The following is a 19,582-nucleotide window of genomic DNA, read 5'->3' on the forward strand; positions in this document are numbered from 1 at the left end:
GAGCTGTGGACAAGCAGCTCTCCTACAAAGTATAATGGAAAATTGGGCCTCGGCAAAGCTAGTAGCAACTCTCTGGTGGGCGATGAAGGGGCCGATTGGAAAAGTAGGGTGCAGGACAGGCAATGTGGTCAAGGGTAAAATGTCAGATGGATGGAGAGGTGGCTGAGGGAAAGCAAAGCATAACTTGGAGGTGGTATCATTGGGTGGGATGGGGTCTTGGTGGTGATTGGGGGATGGGGCCTGTAGTAGCAGAGATGATTTGGATTGTGGCACCCAGTAGCTGCCTGCATTCTTTGAATGCAGAGTGTGGACTATTCCTCAGATAAGATGCGAGGACATCTGAGCCAAGTCTAACATTATCGGCAGATATGTTGTTGCTGATCTCTCCAGATATTTCAACATTTCAAATAAAGGAAGCAACTATAATTTTGGTGGCAGGGCTATAAAAGTTATATTAAAAGTTGATTGTGCAAAATCTATTATGTTTGCTCTAAACCTTGATAAGGGCGAGGTGAGGTCAGAGTTTCAAAACCTTCTACTCGCGTTCCCTCTGGTGCTGAGTGACTCAGTTGTCAGATTGCTGTGTCTGCATTACCTGATAGTGCACCAAAGTGTTCAAGCGCTTCCAGTCATTTTCAATCTTTGTGGTGATATCTTCATCTTGAAGAACAACTCGAGCCATTCGTCCTTGACGCCATTCTGCACAGATATACTGCAGATTAGTACCTATCTACCACCATCTCTACGACAGAAATGCCAGTGGATTCATTTTTTAAAATTTGGATTTAAATAAAACGCTATCGAAATAATGAATTTTTCATTAAGTGGTGACAATGAAATTCATGTGAAACAACAGATATTGAAAGTTCAATTATAAAACCCTACTGCCGGCACCCACTTACTGTTGCACAAAAGCCCATAAAACTGCAGGAATAGTGGTGTTTCTTTTGGCATCATTAAAACAAAATTCTGATTCATCAGCTCCGTAATCAACACAGACATGGAGGCAATATGAAGATAGGAGAACATTTAGTGGCAGTGATCATAATATAATTAAATTTAAGCTCTGAATGAAGAGAGAAATGCATTAAAGCCCAAATTGTTGAACTGGAAAGCAGCAACCTTTGAAAAAGATACTTGTCCTTTCCGATTGGCAGGCAGTGACTAGTGGTGTACCGCAGGGATGTATGCTAGGACCCTAACTGTTCACATTATATATTAATGATTTGGACAAGGGAACTAATTATAGTAATTCCAAATTTGCAGATGATAGAAAGTTGGATGGGAGGGTGAGCTGTGAGGTGGATGCAAAGTTACTCCAGCGGGATCTGGACAGGCTGAGTGAGTGGACATATGCATGGTAAACGCAGTATAACATGAATAAATGTGAGCTTATCCACTTTGGTAGCAAAAATAGGAAGGCAGAATATGATTTGAATGGTGTAAATTGAGAGAGGTGGATACTCAATGAGACCTTGATGAACCTCGTGCATCAGTTGCTGAAAGTAAGCGTGGAGGTTCAGCAGGCAGAAAAGGTGGCAAATTGTATGTTAGCCTTCAGAGCGAAAGGATTTGAGAGTATAGGAACAGGGATGTTTTACTACAATTGTATAGGGCATTGGCGAGGCCATACCTGGAGTCTTTTGTGCGGTTTTGGTGTCCTTATCTAAGGAAGGATGTTCTTGCTATGGAGGGAGTGCAGCAAAGGCTGATTCCTGGGACGGCAGAACTGACATATGGGGGGAGACTAATCGGTTAGTATTATATTCATTGGAGTTTAGACGAGTGAGGGGGGATCTCACAGAAACTTATAAAATTCTAACAGGATCAGACAGGGTAGATACAGAAAGAATGTTCCCGATGGTGGCAGAGTCCAGAACTAGGGGTCATAGTTTGAGGATAAGGACTGAGGTGATGAGAAATTTCTTCATCCAGAGATGGTGAATCTGTGGAATTCACTACCACAAAAAGTAGCTAAGGCCAAAACACTGTGTAATTTCAAGGAGGAATTAGATATAGCTCTTGGGCTAAAGGGATCAAGGGAAATGGTGGGAAGGCAGGATCAGGGTATTGAACTTGATCAGCCATGATGATAATGAATGTCAGAGCAGCTCGAATGGCCGCCTCCTGCTTCTATTTTCTATGTATGTTTTTCTATGTATTCTATGTATTTCCTGAATTAACTGGAAGGAAACGTTGGTAGGTGAAAAACAGGCCAGAAACAGAAAGTACTTAGGTAGAAGACAGATAGAATGAAAAGTTGCATTGGTGCCTCGAATGTTTTCAGGACATTATGACACACTTTACGACCAATTACTTTCAAGGTGTAGCCACTGCTGTCATACTGACACTGTAGTTTGCACACAACATGGCCCCACAAACAACAATGCGAGGACTGGCCAGACAAAAAAAAAAGATTGTGGGGTTTAAGAAGAATATGAAAAAGCGTGACACACCAAGTCCTCCCCCATGATGATAAAGGAAATCTTACATATTTTCAAAAAGCTTTTGTCTTTTAAAAAAAAATGTTGGCTTATTTTTATTTTACCTTCCGTCTTAAATCAACCATAATAATCTATTTTGCTATACGATAATTTAAATTTAAAAAATCGATTCAAGGCTTCTAACTTGAAATGGGTGTTTATCAATGATGTCAGAGTGTGGGTGGAGCTGGGCTGTCTGTCAGCTTTTTACTTTCATTTTAGGCTGTTTGCTGCAGGGTGTGTTTTAGTTTCGTTTTCAGTGTTGGAGCTGAAGCCAGACAAAGCAGGTGTACTGTTGATCTCTCTGCCATGAAAAGACTATCTCTTGATCATTTGGTGAATTCAGAATTATAAATGTTTTCAGTAGTGAATGTAAACCTGATGTGCTTCTGTTAATAGGTGTTTTTTTTGTCTTCTGGATGTTGTTTGGGAAGTTATTAAGGATTACTTAGTGTTGTATTTTTTGGAGATTGTATTTGAATTAATGGTTGCTAAGATGTTCACTGTATGGTTTAAAAAGATTAACTTGAGTTCATTTTGTTTTTTAAAAAAGTTTCCATTTCTGCTCTACGACACCTGTAGAGTGGGCCGTGTACTCCCCATACCACAATCTATTAAAGGTAGTGGGTCAGGTGAACTCCATGATACACTTTGGGGTTCCCTAAACCCTGGCCCATAAAGAGTAAAGAGTGAACAAGAGGCATGGATTTCGCATATGTATCTGAAAGGGGAGGTACAAACAAATCTTTCCACGCAAAGGGGTTATTAGAGTGTTGACGTGATTGCAAATAATTAATGATTTGGGTTAGAATAACTATGGGCTGCAATTTGCAGCAATTCCCACCGGCAGTGGCCTCCCACTGCAGGTTTCCCATTGGCGCAGCCAGCAACAACGTAAAATGTCATTGACATCGGTGGGACTGGAAGATACTGCCAATGACAAGCCACATCCGCTGCTGAAAAACATGGCCGGGGAGAGGAGGAGAGGGGTGGGGGGGGGAAATCATAGTATTTACAGTGCAGAAGGAGGCAATTCAGCCCATCGAGTCTGCACTGGCCCTTAGTAACAGTATTCTACTTAAGCCCACACTGCCACCCTATCCACATAACCCAGTAACCACACTCAACCTTTTGTTTGGACACTAAGGGCCAACCCATCTAATCTGCACATCTTTGGACTGTGGGAAGAAACCGGAGCACCTGGAGGAAACCCACGCAGATACGGGGAGAACGTACAGACTCTGCACGGACAGTGACCCAAGCCAGGCATCGAACTTGGGATCCTGGAGCTCTGAAGCAACAGTGCTAACCACTGTGCTGCCCTATCCCACCCAATCAACACATTTTACGATTAAGGAAGAACAAGATGTGGCTCTGATCTGGATCTAGCACTGGCACAGGTATGAAGGGTGCAAAAGCTTTTTTCAGCATTTAAAATGATAATGATTTGACGTAATGCATACCCAGGTCCATATCAACTGCTCGTGGCCGCTGGGAATAAGGTACGTTTTTATAGCTGGAGTCAAGGATTTTCTCTTTAACTTGCGTGATTGTATCACAGTTCAGCACCTTCACTGGAATCTCAGGACTGTTCTCATTCTCCGGGTTCACACAGTTCAGAATCTATATAGATAAAAAAAAACACAGCTATGTTTAAGATAAAGATGAGCTTGGTATATCCAACCGAAAAGACTAAACAGATGCATGGATCCAAGGACAGATTCTACACTCTCCTACACCTCTAAATTTTCAGCACTTCTACCAAATCTCCTCTCAATCTTCGCTTAGCTAAGAAGGACAGATCAACCCTGGAACCATTCTTGTAAATCTTGTCTGCGCCCTCCCCAAAGCCTTTACATCCTTCTTGTGGTACACAGCATTGGAAACAATCCTCCAGCTGAGGCTGAACCAGTGTTTTATTAAGGTTCATCATAATATCCTTGCTTTTGTATTCTATGACTCCATCTATAAAGCCCAAGGTCTTGTCTTCTTCTTTGAACCACTTTCTCTGCCTTGTGGCCTTCAATCTTGAGTGCACAGGTTGCTCTGTTACTGCACCCCCTTTAGAATTGTGCACTTGATTTTATATCTCCTCGATCTTCCCACCAAAATGCGCACTTCTTTGCGTTAAATTTCATCTGCCGCTTGTCTGCCTGTCCCACCAGCCTGTTAATGTCCTCCTGAAGACTATTACCATCCTCCTCACAGTTCAAAATACTTCAACGTTTATAAAAATTTGAAATTGTGCACATGGCACATTCAATTTAAGGTCACTGATATATACAAAGAAAATCACCTCAAAATGCCATTGTGTTCCTTCCCCCCCATCTGAAATACAATCAATTATTCACTACTACTCTCTGTTTCCTGCCACTCCGTTAACTTTTGCAACCATTTTCTGCCGCTGGCCCCTTTTATTCCACTAGTTTCATCTTTGCCAGCAAGCCTATTGTGTGGCACTTTATCAAACACCTTTTTGAAATCCACATATACCACATCAACCAAGTTACCCTCATCACCCCTCCTCTACCTCATCAAAAAAACTCCATCAAGTTAGTTAAACCAATTTACCATTAACAAATCCATGCTGGCTTTCTTTAATCAATCCAGGCTTGTCAAGCGATTGTTAATTTTGTCCCAGTTTATCCAAAAGCGTTCCCACTGTAGAGGTTAAATTGATGGCCTGCAATTTCTGGCTTTATCATTTTATTCTTTTTTGAGAAAGTGTTAAAATTCCTGTCCTCTGGCACTTCTCCCCGATACACGGAGGATTGGAAGAATATGGCCAATACTTTCGCAGTTTGCACCCTTACTCCCTTCAGTATCTGGTCCTGCTAACTTAGCAAGCTTAAGTACAGGCAGTCTTCACAGTTCCTCCTCTTAATCAATTTTCAGCCCAGCTAGTGTTTCAACTACCCCCTCTTTCTCCTCAACTTCAGAAAGTTCTTCTTCCTTTGTAAAGACAGATGCAAACTACTCACTTACAAATTCAACCATGTCATCTGTGTCCACGTGTAAACCTGCTTTCTGATCCCTGCTCAGCTTCAGCCCTTCCTTTGTTAGCTTTTTTATTTGTCAATGAGTCACTTAACTAGGAAGTGGTGCATTTCCCCAGGATCAAGAACACCTGGGGGAGGGGGCACATGGATGGTGTGGGTGGGAGGAGGTGGAGGAAGCCCTGCTTGCTGAGAACTGCCAGACAATCAGAGGCCGAGGATCACCCGGGCACAGATCTGTAAAGATTTAATCACCTGCTAATGCTCGTATTCCAAGCATTGTCTGGTATCTTTGAATCTGTCTATATATATGTTTCTGGAACATACCTCTTCATTCACCTGAGGAAGGAGCAGCGCTCCGAAAGCTAGTGACATCGAAACAAACCTGTTGAACTTTAACCTGGTGTTGTAAGACTTCTTACTGTGCGCACCCCAGTCCAACGCCGGCATCTCCACATTATGTCCAAGGTGGTGGACGCCCGGGTCAAGCCAAGCTGGGGATTGGCATTATTTGAGGTATCAGACGAGCCGGGAGTGCAAGAGGCGAAAGAGGCCGGTATTCTGGCCTTTGCGTCCCTGGTAGCCGGCGGAGGATTTTGCTGCTATGGAAAGATGCGAAGCCCCCTAGTGTGGAAGCTTGGATCAATGACATGGCAGGGTTCATCAAGCTGGAGAGGATAAAGTTTGCCTTGCGAGGGTCTGTGCAAGGGTTCCTCAGGCGGTGGCAACTGTTCCTAAACTATCTCGCGGAGCGCTAGGAGGAGGTCAGCAGCGGCAGCAGCCCAAGGGCGGGGGGGTTCTGTTGGGGTGGCGTTTGGGTGAAGGTGTGTTTTTAAATGTTATATGAGGGGTTACTGTTTATGGGGGAAATCCAATGTATAATTTTGGATTGTTGTGTTCTTGTTTCTTTCTTTATGCTGGGGGCGGGGGGGGTTGTTGAAAAATTGTCCAAAAATATATATATTTTTTAAAGAATTCTCCAATGTGATTATCTAGGTAGATGCACATTTGCAATCCCTGTTTGCACATATTCCAGATCCACTGTACTGGGCACTGTGCTGAAATGAACTGCCAATCATCGCGAGTTTCAGAGCGAAAGCCTATATAAAGTCTGTGGGCATGTGCAAGTGTAATGAATAGTGGACAGCATTTGTTCAGCGTTGGCAACAAAATTGGGGCCTGACGTTCATTTAATGTGATTCATCAAAAAGTCTTTATATGTTAATGTAAATGAACATTTTGCTTCAAACACCAGTTTCGTAGTACACACATGCAATTTTAGTGCTCAACTGGAGCTTGACAGCTGAACTCACGAGAGTCTTGTATTCAGTTTGTTGTCGGATCAATTTATCCTCACTCAATGAGTAGCGTGCTTCGCCTGTGATTGCGTCAATTGGTCCCTTCTCCATCTGCTGTTTAATGGCGCAGTACAACATGAAGAGAGGCTCTCCTGCACACTCCTGAAAAATTGAATAGAACAATTTCCTTTGGATTCATCTTGTACCACAACGATTTAACACTTTAAAACGTCTATTCCCAATCTACAAGTGATTTTAAATGGCAGAAATGGCAATAGTCTTCTTTGTCTCAGGGACATGCAAATAATTTTGCAGCACTTTTGTCATAGCCGATAGACAAGAGTGTTGCCAGCTATTGAAATGTCAAGACTTGGGAGTGACAAACTGGTCTGTTCTCAACCAACAAAGTAAGTCCCCAGCACTATCAGAACATGATAGAAGAGATTCTCAGTGTGGTAAGTAACTACTTGACATGTTATCTTGAGCTTCATTGTGTGCATTTCCTTTTTAGCCAAGATGGAATCAATGTCAAAAGGTGCCTAATGGTGGCAACGGGAAATTGATGAAAAATCTGTGGAAAAGCTAGACAATAAACACACAAGGAGGATCATGACTTGTGCAAAAAGGTGGAAAGGTGATAAGCCAATACAACACTAACATGAACCTCACCTGCTGAGTTCTTACTGTTTCTACATGACACTATCTGATTTTAAACAAATCTGAACTGATTACTACTAAAAAGTCATTTTCTCAAACTAAGCATTAACTGCAAAAATGTGCAACATTAAACAAAATCTTGGACCTAAAGAGAAGATTCATTCTGAACATCCTGAATTTCATTAGCGACTCTCAATAAGGGCAATGATTTTTTTCTTTTTAAATCACTTTTTAAAATGTTTCCAATTAAGGAGCAATTTAGCATGGCCAATCTACCTCCCCCGCACATCTTTTGGGTTGTGGGCGAGACCCACATAGACACGGGGAGAATGTGCAAATTCCACACGGACAGTGACCCGGGGCCAGGATCGAACCCGGATCCTCGGCACCATGAGGCAACAGTGCTAACATTTACACCACCATGTCTCCCGAGGACAAGGATTTTAAAGCATTTTCCACTAGAAGTACATTTTTTGTTGTATTTTCAAGTTAAAAATGAACTTAAATATATCAAAGCAACATTTTAACAAGAATTGTGTGACAACGGTATTTTAAAACATTGACAAGTTTCCATAGGGATCATCAGAACTTACCTTCAGAAATTTATGGAGGAGGAACGCAAACCAATTTGTCAACATTTTCTCAGCCACAGATTCAGTCCTGAGAACAAAAAGGCAAGTGGAACGTTCAAGGAATTTACAACATGATTGTGTTTCCTGATTTCAGGTTAAAATTAATAAGTTCTCATTAAATCCCATTGATTAAGATCTAATAAACTCTATTGAATGCAACATTGTGAACTGTTTATTTGACAGAATTGATTTGAAAATGCACAAATTAAGGATGGGGAGGAAATTAGAAAATAAATCTGATGAATATTCTCATGAAGAAATCTCCTAAAGCCAAACAGCCTGATTCTTACAATGCTGTTTGCCTGCCTGTACCAAAAACAAGCTGTGCATTGTTCAGCCTAATTTAAGAAACAATATTTTAATAAATACCAGTCTCGTCTTTTCTGTAAACAGCAATAAAAAATGTGGTCTGACCATAGGAAAACGGCTATAAAAATAAATATATAATTCACCCAAAAATAAACAACAGGATCAAGAAAAGTACAACCAGTGAAAAACAGGAAACAAATGTCAATGCTGGAAACAAAAAATTGGTTGCAATTTGTGAGTTAATATATATTGATATCTTGTGCTGTGAACAATCTCGAGAGATAGTTCAAATACAATAGCAATGTCTTCTTTCATTCACTTCAAACAGGCAGAAATGTCCAAAATATGATTGAAATCAAAAAGTGAAACTGCCGTGAAACGAATGGCTATGAAGTGACAGTCGAGTAGGAGTGAGTTGCATGATTGGGGCAGCGGTGGTGCACATAATAGTCCATCTAATTATACACTGATCTAACTCGAGTGGCTTGCAACCCATATCAATAGTTGGCTGGAATGGGAAGAGAACAAATTTAGCAGCAGCTACTCCTGCAAGGACAGAGACAAATGCTGCAGTCATATTGCATAGTAATAGCTATTCTCACAGCAGTATTCTGCTCAAAAGACTCGTGTTTGGGAAGCAAAGAAAAGTTCAATGCTTCCATCTTCCATTGTTGGTGAAGGACAGGGTTTGGCTTCTCCTTCTCCTGACAACCATCAACTTAAGAAGCACCAATTACAACTCACCGATTCGTTCAAGTAACCAATCTTCATATTTATGAACCTGGACAGCTAAGTTAATGACAACCTGTTCAGACACAGGGGCCATCACAGTTTGAGCCAAATATTCTCCTAACCCAATATGTACACGTCACAGAATCCCTGAATTGTGGCCAGCTATGTGCAACTTGTCATTTTCCTCTCAGTGGTCAACCATACAGCCACAACTGCCAACAAAGACCAGCTAAATGAACACAGATTGTTGATTGAACCCAGGACTTTCATGGTTTGTGTGATTATTTTCCAGCCATTATCCATTGTGTTACAAGCATTGGACTCTGTAAGATGGTCATGTTTTAAACTGGCTTCTTTAAATCAAGATGAAATGGAATCACTTGGAGAGAGGAATGCCTGTGAGATTTGCCTGGAGGGAAGTCTATGTGGCCTTATTGTTACAAAGACAAAAACTCAAATTGAAACTTACAAAGTTTCAGGTGCAGGTCAGGTGCAAGTTTGGACACCTTGACACGAAGGACAAGGCAGCAGGACTTGCTGCTGTCCAGGCCCTCAGGCTCAGATTTTCCGACCTCTCCCGTCGGTGATATCTTTTGGTCCCACTGAAGTGAACGGACATTTGAATGCACCTCTGCGCTGGGGCTAGAGGATCCCAGCCCTGGAGAGTCAGTCAGAGCTAGAGATTTGGGGAAAGATGACCTACAAGAGGTGCTGCTATGACGAACAGGAAAAAAGGACAGATTTTGGATTAACCACCAGGTAGAGTGCTGGTGAGGATGGATTACCAGGTCTATGAAACAAAGCTGGTGAAGAGTTAAAGACCACGTGATCACCAGGAGCTACCTTGCTACGGGAGCATTTTCAATTACGCTCATCAGGGTGAGTGACAGGAAGATTCACCCCAGTGGAGCATGGAGACAAAATCCTGTTAAAGATGGGAGGAGCTTGGGGCTTTAAGCAGAAGACTACATTTCCACTGAGTGTGCCATGTAATGTATAAACTTGGGGCTGGATTCTCCAGCCTCCGATAGCGAAATCGCATTTGGCGATCGGCCGGAGAATCCACGTTAGGGCCGAAATTGGGGGTGGCGCCACTTTTGTGATGTTCCGCCCCCTCCAAAATGGCATACGCCAAATGGATGGCCGCAGGACGTTACCTGAGGCCCCCCCCACCCCCTGATACTCTGCCCCCGACTAGCCGAGTTCCCAATGGTGTGGGTTTCTCATGCTATTTTATTTCGGAAACTCGATGTGGCAGCTGTGGCCTGAGTCCAGCGCCGTCACAGTTGGGGGAGAGCCAATCCGCCATGCGCGGTCACGGATCTGCCAATTCTCCAGCCGTGTCGGTGGTGAGAGCTGGCATCTCTATGCTGCTCGCCTGCTAGCCCCCCACCAGTCGGAGGATCGGTGACCATTTTGCGTCTATATTTCGGTTGTAAAACACCACCGTTCCCACGCCAGCGTCAGGAGATAGGGGGCGATTCTCCGATCGCGGGACTAAGTGTCCGTGCGACCGTGAACGGCGTCGCGTTTCACAATGGCGCGAAACGGCCCCCGCCACGACCGATTCAGGGACAGAAAAGGGACCAGCAGCGACGCCGCGAGAAACGCAGTGGGCGTGGTGCCAGAGCAGCTGCGCCATCGCGCGACGCCAGGATGACGCTGCGCCGGGTCATAGGAAATGCGCGATCGGCACACAGGCACCAAGGTCTGGAGATGGCTGAGCCCCGCCGTGCTGCTCCCCGCTTCCGGGACAGCGACCTAGAGACACTGCTAGACGCAGTAGAGGACCGCAGGGCAATCCTTTTCCCCAGACGTGGCCATCGGCAGCCGTGCAGCACCGTGAGGCGGGGATGGCGCGAGGTTGGCATGGCGGTTAGCGCTTGTGGGGCACATACCCCGCTCGGGAGACCAGTGCAGGAAAAAACTGCACGACCTCACGAGGGCAGCAAGGGAAAGCACCCCGAGACTTCCCCTGGGCAACGCCCCACCCTGTTTCCCCCCCCCTGCCCACGCTTGCCCCACGTTGCACCCGAGTCACATGTGGGAACCCCCCCCCTGTGGGCAGGTACCATGGTGTGGGTCCGAGTGTCCCTGCCTAGTGATAATGGTGCTAACATGTGTGCGTCCTGCTGATGACGGCCTAACCCGGAGTTTCCTCCCAACCCCCTGCTCCCAAGGCAAGACTGCTCACAACTACAGGCAGCTTTCAGGAACCGGAGGGGGATCACCTGAGCTGCAGCCCCTTACCGTCTACGAGTAGAGGGCTCTGGACGTGCTGGGGGAGCCGCCAGCCGGGAGGTAGCGCCATGCCAGCTTGGGGCGCGCAGCACCAAGTGAGAATCCCCTGTCTGCATACAATCCCTCAGCCCATCATTACCACGACCCCCCTCGCGCTCCCACCCCCCCTCGCGCTCCCACCCCTCCTCGCGCTCCCACCCCTCCTCGCGCTCCATCCCCCCCTCGCGCTCCATCCCCCCCTCGCGCTCCATCCCCCCCTCGCGCTCCATCCCCCCCTCGCGCTCCACCCCCCCTCGCGCTCCACCCCCCCCTCGCGCTCCACCCCCCCCTCGCGCTCCACCCCCCCCTCGCGCTCCACCCCCCCTCGCGCTCCACCTCCCCTCGCGCTCCACCTCCACTCGCGCTCCACCTCCACTCGCGCTCCACCTCCACTCGCGCTCCACCTCCACTCGCGCTCCACCTCCACTCGCGCTCCACCTCCACTCGCGCTCCACCTCCACTCGCGCTCCACCTCCACTCGCGCTCCACCTCCACTCGCGCTCCACCTCCACTCGCGCTCCACCCCCCACCGCCTGACACTGCACCAGCCCCACAGTCCACACCCTCACACCCCACCTCCTGATACTGCACCACCCCCACAGTCCACACCCTCACACCCCACCGCCTGACTCTGCACCACTCCCACAGTCCACACCCTCACACTCCACCGCCTCACACTGCACCACCCCCATAGTCCACACCTTCACACAGCCCCCTCCACCCCCTCACAAACGACCCCGCGTATCTAACGATACGTGCCTTATTGTGTTCTCCAGGGCCAGAAGAGCGCCCTCGTGGAACTGCTCAGTCACCCCGCCGCCGTCCAGCTCCAACCTCTTCCGGCCACAGGGACGCACGGGACAGAGGGGAAGGATCGCGGGCAGGAGGGCCCTCTTCTGAGGCCGGGCCACCGAAGGGCGACGCACAGAGGACAGACAGAGACATCAGGACGGACAGTCATGACACAGATGACAGTGAGACGGACTAGGAGGGTACAGCAAGCCAGGACAGTGACAGGACAGCCCCTCAGGACAGTGACGCACAGAGGACGTGGCGACAGGGCCGTGGACTAAATGCACCGGGCTCATGTTCGAGCCAGGATACCCCAGACCTGGGGACAGACGAGGACCTAGCAGCTGCGTCACCGCAGTCACCCACCACTTCAACCATCACAGATACACTCACCTCGGTTGGGCAAGTAAGTGATGAGGCTTCTGGGTCACTGACTGGTGCGCACCACACAGCCGCTCCGGTACAGCAGGTGGAGGTAGGAGCAGCCGAGGGGCTGGACGGTCGGAGGGCAGCCCAGGCCCAGCACCTAGCTGCCGCCCAGACGATTCCCGGGTTCCTGGGCTTGCCGAGCCCACCCACGGACCCGATGCATTTGCTACCCCAGGGACAAGGCAACGGGATGACGGTTGTCTTCCGGCAACTGCAGACGCAGTTGGAGGAGTCCATCTGCGTCCACGAGCAGGGAGTGGTGCCAGTCATGGCTGCCACCCAGGCCGACACTGCACGAGTGGCGTCCGCGATGGAGGCAATGGGGGCAACGGTTTCGGTCATGGGTCAGGTACTTCAAGGCGTGGGGCTTAGTGTGCACGCGTCGTCCGTGGCCCAGGACAGGGCTGCCCTCTCACAGGCAACCATGTCCCAGAGCCAGCTGGACATTGCGCTGTGCTCCGGGGTCTGGCCCAGTCCCAGCAGGCCATGGCCCAGTCCCAGCAGGCCATGGTCCAGTCTCTGCAGGCCATGGCCCAGTCTCTGCAGGCCATGGCCCAGTCTCTGCAGGCCATGGCCCAGTCTCTGCAGGCCATGGCCCAGTCTCAGCAGGCCATGGCCCAGTCTCTGCAGGCCATGGCCCAGTCTCTGCAGGCCATGGCCCAGTCTCTGCAGGCCATGGCCCAGTCTCTGCAGGCCATGGCCCAGTCTCAGCAGGCCATGGCTCAGTCTCAGCAGGCCATGGCTCAGTCTCAGCAGGCCATGGCTCAGTCTCAGCAGGCCATCGCTGAGAGCATCGGCGACCTTGCCCATGTGATGGATGGCGTCGCACAATCCCAGCGGAAGGGAGCACAGTCCCTGACAGGGATGTCGCACTCCCTGAGCTCCATCGCTGGGAACGTTCAGACCCTGGTCGATTCCAAGGTGGGCCTCCAGGAATGGCAGCACCAGGTGTCGGTGGTGCAATGGCGCTTGTCTCCGCACGCACCACCGTCCCATAGAGAAGCCTGGGGGCCACCTGGCTCCCCGAGGGAGGTGGTGGTTCCGGTGCCCATCCCGGTTACACTAGCAAGGGAGGGACCGGAACACTCGAACCTCCCCCTCCCCCCCCCCCCCCGTTCTGTCCCTGGTGCATCTGGTGGGCAGCGGGCAGAGCAGGCTGGCACCACGCCACCAAGCACGCCCGCTGAGCAGCCCTGCCCATCCAGGCCAGACCGCCCCAGGAAACGCACGCCGCCGGGGAGCCACGTCGAAGGGCAGTATTCTCAGCCGTCCACCTTCACGCCTGCCGTACTGTCTGGGGAACACCTGGATGTAGTGGTCGGGCCGGTAAGGCCAAAAGGTTAGCCACGTAGTAAGTTGGCACAGGTGCAGGGCACAGATTAGTTATAGGGGCTAGGGCACCTGTTTTTCAATGTCACTATTTAATTTGTTACACCAAACCTAGATGCGTCTGTCCTATGTCCGGTGCCTGAGGGGGTCGTAAGGGGGACCGGGTGACGATGGTGTTCAAAGTTCATTACAACAGTGATGCTGCGTGTGCCCCCCCCCCCCCCGCCCCAAGCACGCCATCGTCCTCAGCACACCAACGCCCGCAGCCCCACATGGACATGTGATGGGAGTGTCCGTGACGCATAAAGGAAACACCGAGGTGGAGGGTTCAGATATGGCCATGAGTCAGACATTCTGGAGCGAACCGGAGCTCACAGCTCATCGCAGAGCGGGTTATCATCCAGCATGGCGCTGTTCACACCCGCTGACGGAAGTAGATGTGTTACTAGATTCACGATGTGTCGCAGGTGTAGGGTGCTGTGAGAATGGTGCTGTGGGTCATAGGGTTGTGCGATGGTGCAGGAGGTGGGGGGGGGCGGCGGGGTGCCTATGTGCGTGTTCCATGGTGCAAGTGCCCTGCACAACGATGCCCTCCCCCTAGTGTGTGAAATGTGCGGTGATCAATGCCTTGCGTGCTCGCTGTCCCAGCCGGTGGCGTTGTGCGGCCTCCCGGCCATGTCCCACACCCTGGTGTATGTGCTCCACTGCCCTCCCATCCTCCCCCTCCTCCTCCTCAGAGGCGTCGCCCTTATCGGGCTCACCTGGTGCATCCTCCTCCATGACATCGTCCCTTTGTTGGGCAATGTTGTGCAAAAAGCAGTGTGCGACAAAGATTCTTCCGACCCTGTCGGGGTCGTACTGCAGAGCCCCTCCAGAGCAGTCCAGGCACCGGAAACTCATTTTGAGGAGGCTGAAGCACCTCTGTACAGCACCCCTGGTTGCAGCATGGGCCTCATTATAGCGGGTCCCCGTGTTGATCTGTGGCTTCCGTATAGGTATCATCAGCACGGTCGCAATGGATGACCCCTGTCGCCCAGCAACCAGCCCCTCATCCGGGGGGGGGGGGGGGGGGGGGTGACTCTCGAAAATAGCGGGAATGAATGACTGCGCCAGTATGAAGGTGTCATGCATGCTGCCCGGGTATTGGGCGCACACGTGCATTATTTTCATTCGATGGTCGCAGACCACCTGGACATTCATAGAATAGTTCCCCTTCCTGTTCAGGAAAACGTCCGTTTTCCGAGGGTGCACACAGGTTGACGTGCACCCCATCAGGGGCTGTTTAGCACAGGGCTAAATCGCTGGCTTTGAAAGCAGACCAAGGCAGGCCAGCAGCACGGTTCGATTCCCAGCACGGTTCGTGCCCCAGCAGGATCTGAGTCGTCGACCTCTTCCTGCCCGACGACGTGGAGGTCATCGTCTCCGTCCATGTCCTCTTGGACTTGTCGGGCATGAGGGCCTGCAGCAGGAGCGCCTGGCACGTGACCCTCTGCAGCCAGTCCCTCTGCTGCATCTGCCTCTGCAGCAGCTTCACTGAGCCGCCTGGGTCGCCCGCGCCAAATGGCTATCTGCAGGGCAGCCGCTGTCGCCACGGCGGCAAACATTGGTGGCTGTTGTGCAAACATCACAAACTAGAAGGGGGGAGGGTTTGGGAGGGAGAGGCAACGACATTTGTAAGTAGGGCGCTTTGGCACGTAGGCAGCCATGGCCCTTTGGATGCACGGGTGCCCTGGCTGCCTGGTTACGGTTCATTCACGCAAGCACCAGTACACCTGCCCACAGTATCCGTCTCCCGCCCAGTTCACCCTGTCCCTCCTCATTGCAGTGCCAGCTGCCTCAGGCCATCGCCATGGCCTCAACTTGGAAGCGTGTCTTCGCCACCTTCCTGCCATGGCACTCCAGCTGGAGTGTCAGTCCTGCGGGTACCCTTGAAGCCCCCCCCCCCCCCGACAGAATGGTGGCATCATTTGCCCCACCCCCTTCCCCTTTCTCATTTCCCCCACCCCCCTCCCCTTCCCTCTACTCCTTGCCCAACCCCCCCTTCTCATTCCCCCACCCCCTCCCCTTCCCTCTACTCCTTCCCCCAACCCCCCCCCCTACTCCTTCCCCCATCCCCTCCTCCTTTCCCCACCCCTTCCCCCTTATCATTCCCCCAACCCCTCCCCCAACCCCTACTCCTTCCCCCAACCCCTCCTCCTGTCAGGAATAAACGAATGACTAGGGTAAGAGTAGGGCCAGTCAAGGACAGTAGTGGGAAGTTGTGCTTGGAGTCCGAGGAGATAGGAGAGGTGCTAAATGAATATTTTTTGTCAGTATTCACACAGGAAAAAGACAATGTTGTCGAGGAGAATACTGAGATTCAGGCTACTAGACTAGAAGGGCTTGAGGTTCATAAGGAGGAGGTGTTAGCAATTCTGGAAAGTGTGAAAATAGATAAGTCCCCTGGGCTGGATGGCATTTATCCTAGGATTCTCTGGGAAGCTAGGGAGGAGATTGCTGAGCCTTTGGCTTTGATCTTTAAGTCATCTTTGTCTACAGGAATAGTGCCAGAAGACTGGAGGATAGCAAATGTTGTCCCCTTGTTCAAGAAGGGAAGTAGAGACAACCCCGGTAACTATAGACCAGTGAGCCTTACTTCTGTTGTGGGCAAAATCTTGGAAAGGTTTATAAGAGATAGGATGTATAATCATCTGGAAAGGAATAATTTGATTAGAGATAGTCAACACGGTTTTGTGAAGGGTAGGTTGTGCCTCACAAACCTTATTGAGTTCTTTGAGAAAGTGACCAAACAGGTGGATGAGGGTAAAGCAGTTGATGTGGTGTATATGGATTTCAGTAAAGCGTTTGATAAGGTTCCCCACGGTAGGCTACTACAGAAAATACGGAGGCTTGGGATTCAGGGTGATTTAGCAGTTTGGATCAGAAATTGGCTAGCTGGAAGAAGACAAAGGGTGGTGGTTGATGGGAAATGTTCAGACTGGAGTCCAGTTTCTAGTGGTGTACCACAAGGATCTGTTTTGGAGCCACTGCTGTTTGTCATTTTTATAAATGACCTGGAGGAGGGCATAGAAGGATGGGTGAGTAAATTTGCACATGACACTAAAGTCAGTGGAGTTGTGGACAGTGCGGAAGGATGTTACAAGTTACAGAGGGACATAGATAAGCTGCAGTCCTGCGCTTAGAGGTGGCAAATGGAGTTTAATGCAGAAAAGTGTGAGGTGATTCATTTTGGAAGGAATAACAGGAAGACAGAGTACTGGGCTAATGGTAAGATTCTTGGCAGTGTGGATGAGCAGAGAGATCTCTGTGTCCATGTACATAGATCCCTGAAAGTTGCCACCCAGGTTGAGAGGGTTGTTAAGAAGGCGTACGGTGTGTTAGTTTTTATTGGTAGAGGGATTGAGTTTCGGAGCCATGAGGTCATGTTGCAGCTGTACAAAACTCAGGTGCGGCCGCATTTGGAGTATTGCGTGCAATTCTGGTCGCCACATTATAGGAAGGATGTGGAAGCATTGGAAAGGGTGCAGAGGAGAGTTACCAGAATGTTGCCTGGTATGGAGGGAAGATCTTTTGAGGAAAGGCTGAGGGACTTGAGGCTGTTTTCGTTGGAGAGAAGGTTAAGAGGTGACTTAATTGAGGCATACAAGATGATCAGAGGATTGGATAGGGTGGACCGTGAGATCTTCCTCCGATGGTGATGTTTAGCACGAGGGGAGCTTTAAATTGAGGGGAGATAGATAGAAGACAGATGTCAGAGGTAGGCTCTTTACTCAGAGAGTAGTAAGGGCATGGAATGCCCTGCCTGCAACAGTAGTGGATTCGCCAACACTAAGGGCATTCAAATGGTCATTGGATAGACATATGGACGATAAGGGAATAGTGTAGATGGGCTTTAGAGTGGTTTCACAGGTCGGCGCAACATCGAGGGCCGAAGGGCCTGTACTGCGCTGTAATGTTCTATGTTCCTTCCCCTTCTCATTCCCCCATTCCCTCCCCCCTCCTCCTTCCCCCAACTCCTTCCCACACCCCATCCTCCTTAGCCCTGTCCTTACCCCTCCCCTAACCACCCCCCCCCCCCATGGGGAATCGCGGCATACGCATCAGAAACCCCTCCCCTCCCCACCCCCTCTCCCACCCCCCACCCGCCATCACCAGCACGACTTGCTGACAAATTTATTTGGGAGGGGTGAACAGTGACGGCGTGACCTAGGGTCACGCTGTTGGGACTTCGGCCCATTCGGGCCGCAGATTAGCGGGGGGCTGGGAGAATTCCATCTATTGCTTGCTCGGGCGATTCTCCGGCATGCGCGGCGCCAACCTCGATGACGCCATTCTTGCCGGTTGGGAGAATGGCAGAATGGCATCGGACTGGCGCCACGGGAAAAAGTGGCGTGTGCAGCGATTCTCCCAAATGGCGCAGCATGGGAGAATCGCCCCGATAGTCTTCAAATGGGAGAATCCCGCCCATGGTATGGAGCTTTTGGTCATGTTAGAAGTTTAGAAGTTCAGGGGGAATGCCTTTTCTGTAGCTTAGTGTATTAGTTGCCTACTGAGGAATGTTTACTTCTGTGTATTTGTTACCATAAAAGTCTTAAAATCTGACTTCTTGACACCGATCCTTTTGAGTTGGTCACTGGGAAATCCATATTCTTTTTACAAGTTATCAGTCTCTACAGAGTAACAAATGTGGGGCTCAACATCACATTTTTCTATCGACGGTTTTGTGACACAACCAAATGTATTTAGATGCAACTATAAATGATGCAACTCACCCCACACCGAGGATGCCACGTGCATTATATTTTAATGCAATAAAATGTATATTGCCAGTCCAATTCAATGCCCAACCACAAATAAGAATGTGGTGAGCTGTGCTTTTGCTCAGTTGGCAACACTCTCATCTCTCAATCAGAAGGATGGAAGTTAAATTTCCACTCCAGAGACCCGAGAACAAAAATCTAGGCTGATAGTAACTGAGGGAGTGCTGCACTTTCAAGAGGTCCTATCCTGGGCCTAATGTGCTCATTCAGTTCGACAAAATATCCCACAGCACTGTTTTGAGAAGAGCAGGGGAGTTATCTCTGGTGTCCTGGCTAATATTTATCCTCAATCACATCTTTAAAACAATCAAACAGTTTGGTCATTATGACATTGCTCTTTTTGGAAGCTTGTGGTGCACTAAATTGGCTGCCATGTTTGCCACAGTATGACATTGACTGCATTTCAAAAGAACTTCATGGGCTGTAATGGTTTTGGGATGCCCTGTAGTTGTGAAACGCACAACATAAATGCAATTTTTTTTTTGAGCTGAAATCCCTTGGCTATTAGCTGTTGAACTCGATGTCAATAAGGTGGTTTTAGTTACTTCCAATAGGGGCGAATGTATGCATTAGAGAAGGTGGCAATGAGTCGTCAAATCACATGATTCCACAGGAATTGAAGGGGGCTGGACATGCGGTGGCAGCAAGTAACATTCTTAATTTAAACAAACCCAGTTCCAAACAGTAGCAAAAGTCGCAATGACAAAAGGTACATTATCTCAATTTTTCAAGCACTCAAAGGAGGTTTCAGCTCCAGCTCTCATCTAAAAAAACTAAAATCTTAATATCATATGTTGTGAAATATAAAAATGCTCCATAGTTCCG

The 19,582-nt window shown here is 49.1% G+C and overlaps 1 protein-coding gene across 3 annotated transcripts in view; it reads right to left on the reverse strand.

Moving 5' to 3' along the window:
* The window catches only part of LOC140393814 (plexin-A2-like), a 582,987-nt gene that overhangs the window by 48,286 nt on the left and 515,119 nt on the right, over positions 1-19,582 (reverse strand). For all 3 annotated transcript variants that reach the window (XM_072480284.1, XM_072480285.1, XM_072480282.1), the window contains 4 exons: positions 8,028-8,094; positions 6,793-6,939; positions 3,947-4,106; positions 596-699 (listed from right to left, as the gene is read on the reverse strand). In XM_072480284.1, coding sequence (XP_072336385.1) covers positions 596-699; positions 3,947-4,106; positions 6,793-6,939; positions 8,028-8,094 — 478 coding nt within the window. The remainder of the gene's footprint in view (positions 1-595; positions 700-3,946; positions 4,107-6,792; positions 6,940-8,027; positions 8,095-19,582) is intronic.

This window comes from Scyliorhinus torazame, chromosome 17, assembly GCF_047496885.1.
Source record: "Scyliorhinus torazame isolate Kashiwa2021f chromosome 17, sScyTor2.1, whole genome shotgun sequence".
Classification (NCBI taxonomy): domain Eukaryota; kingdom Metazoa; phylum Chordata; class Chondrichthyes; order Carcharhiniformes; family Scyliorhinidae; genus Scyliorhinus; species Scyliorhinus torazame.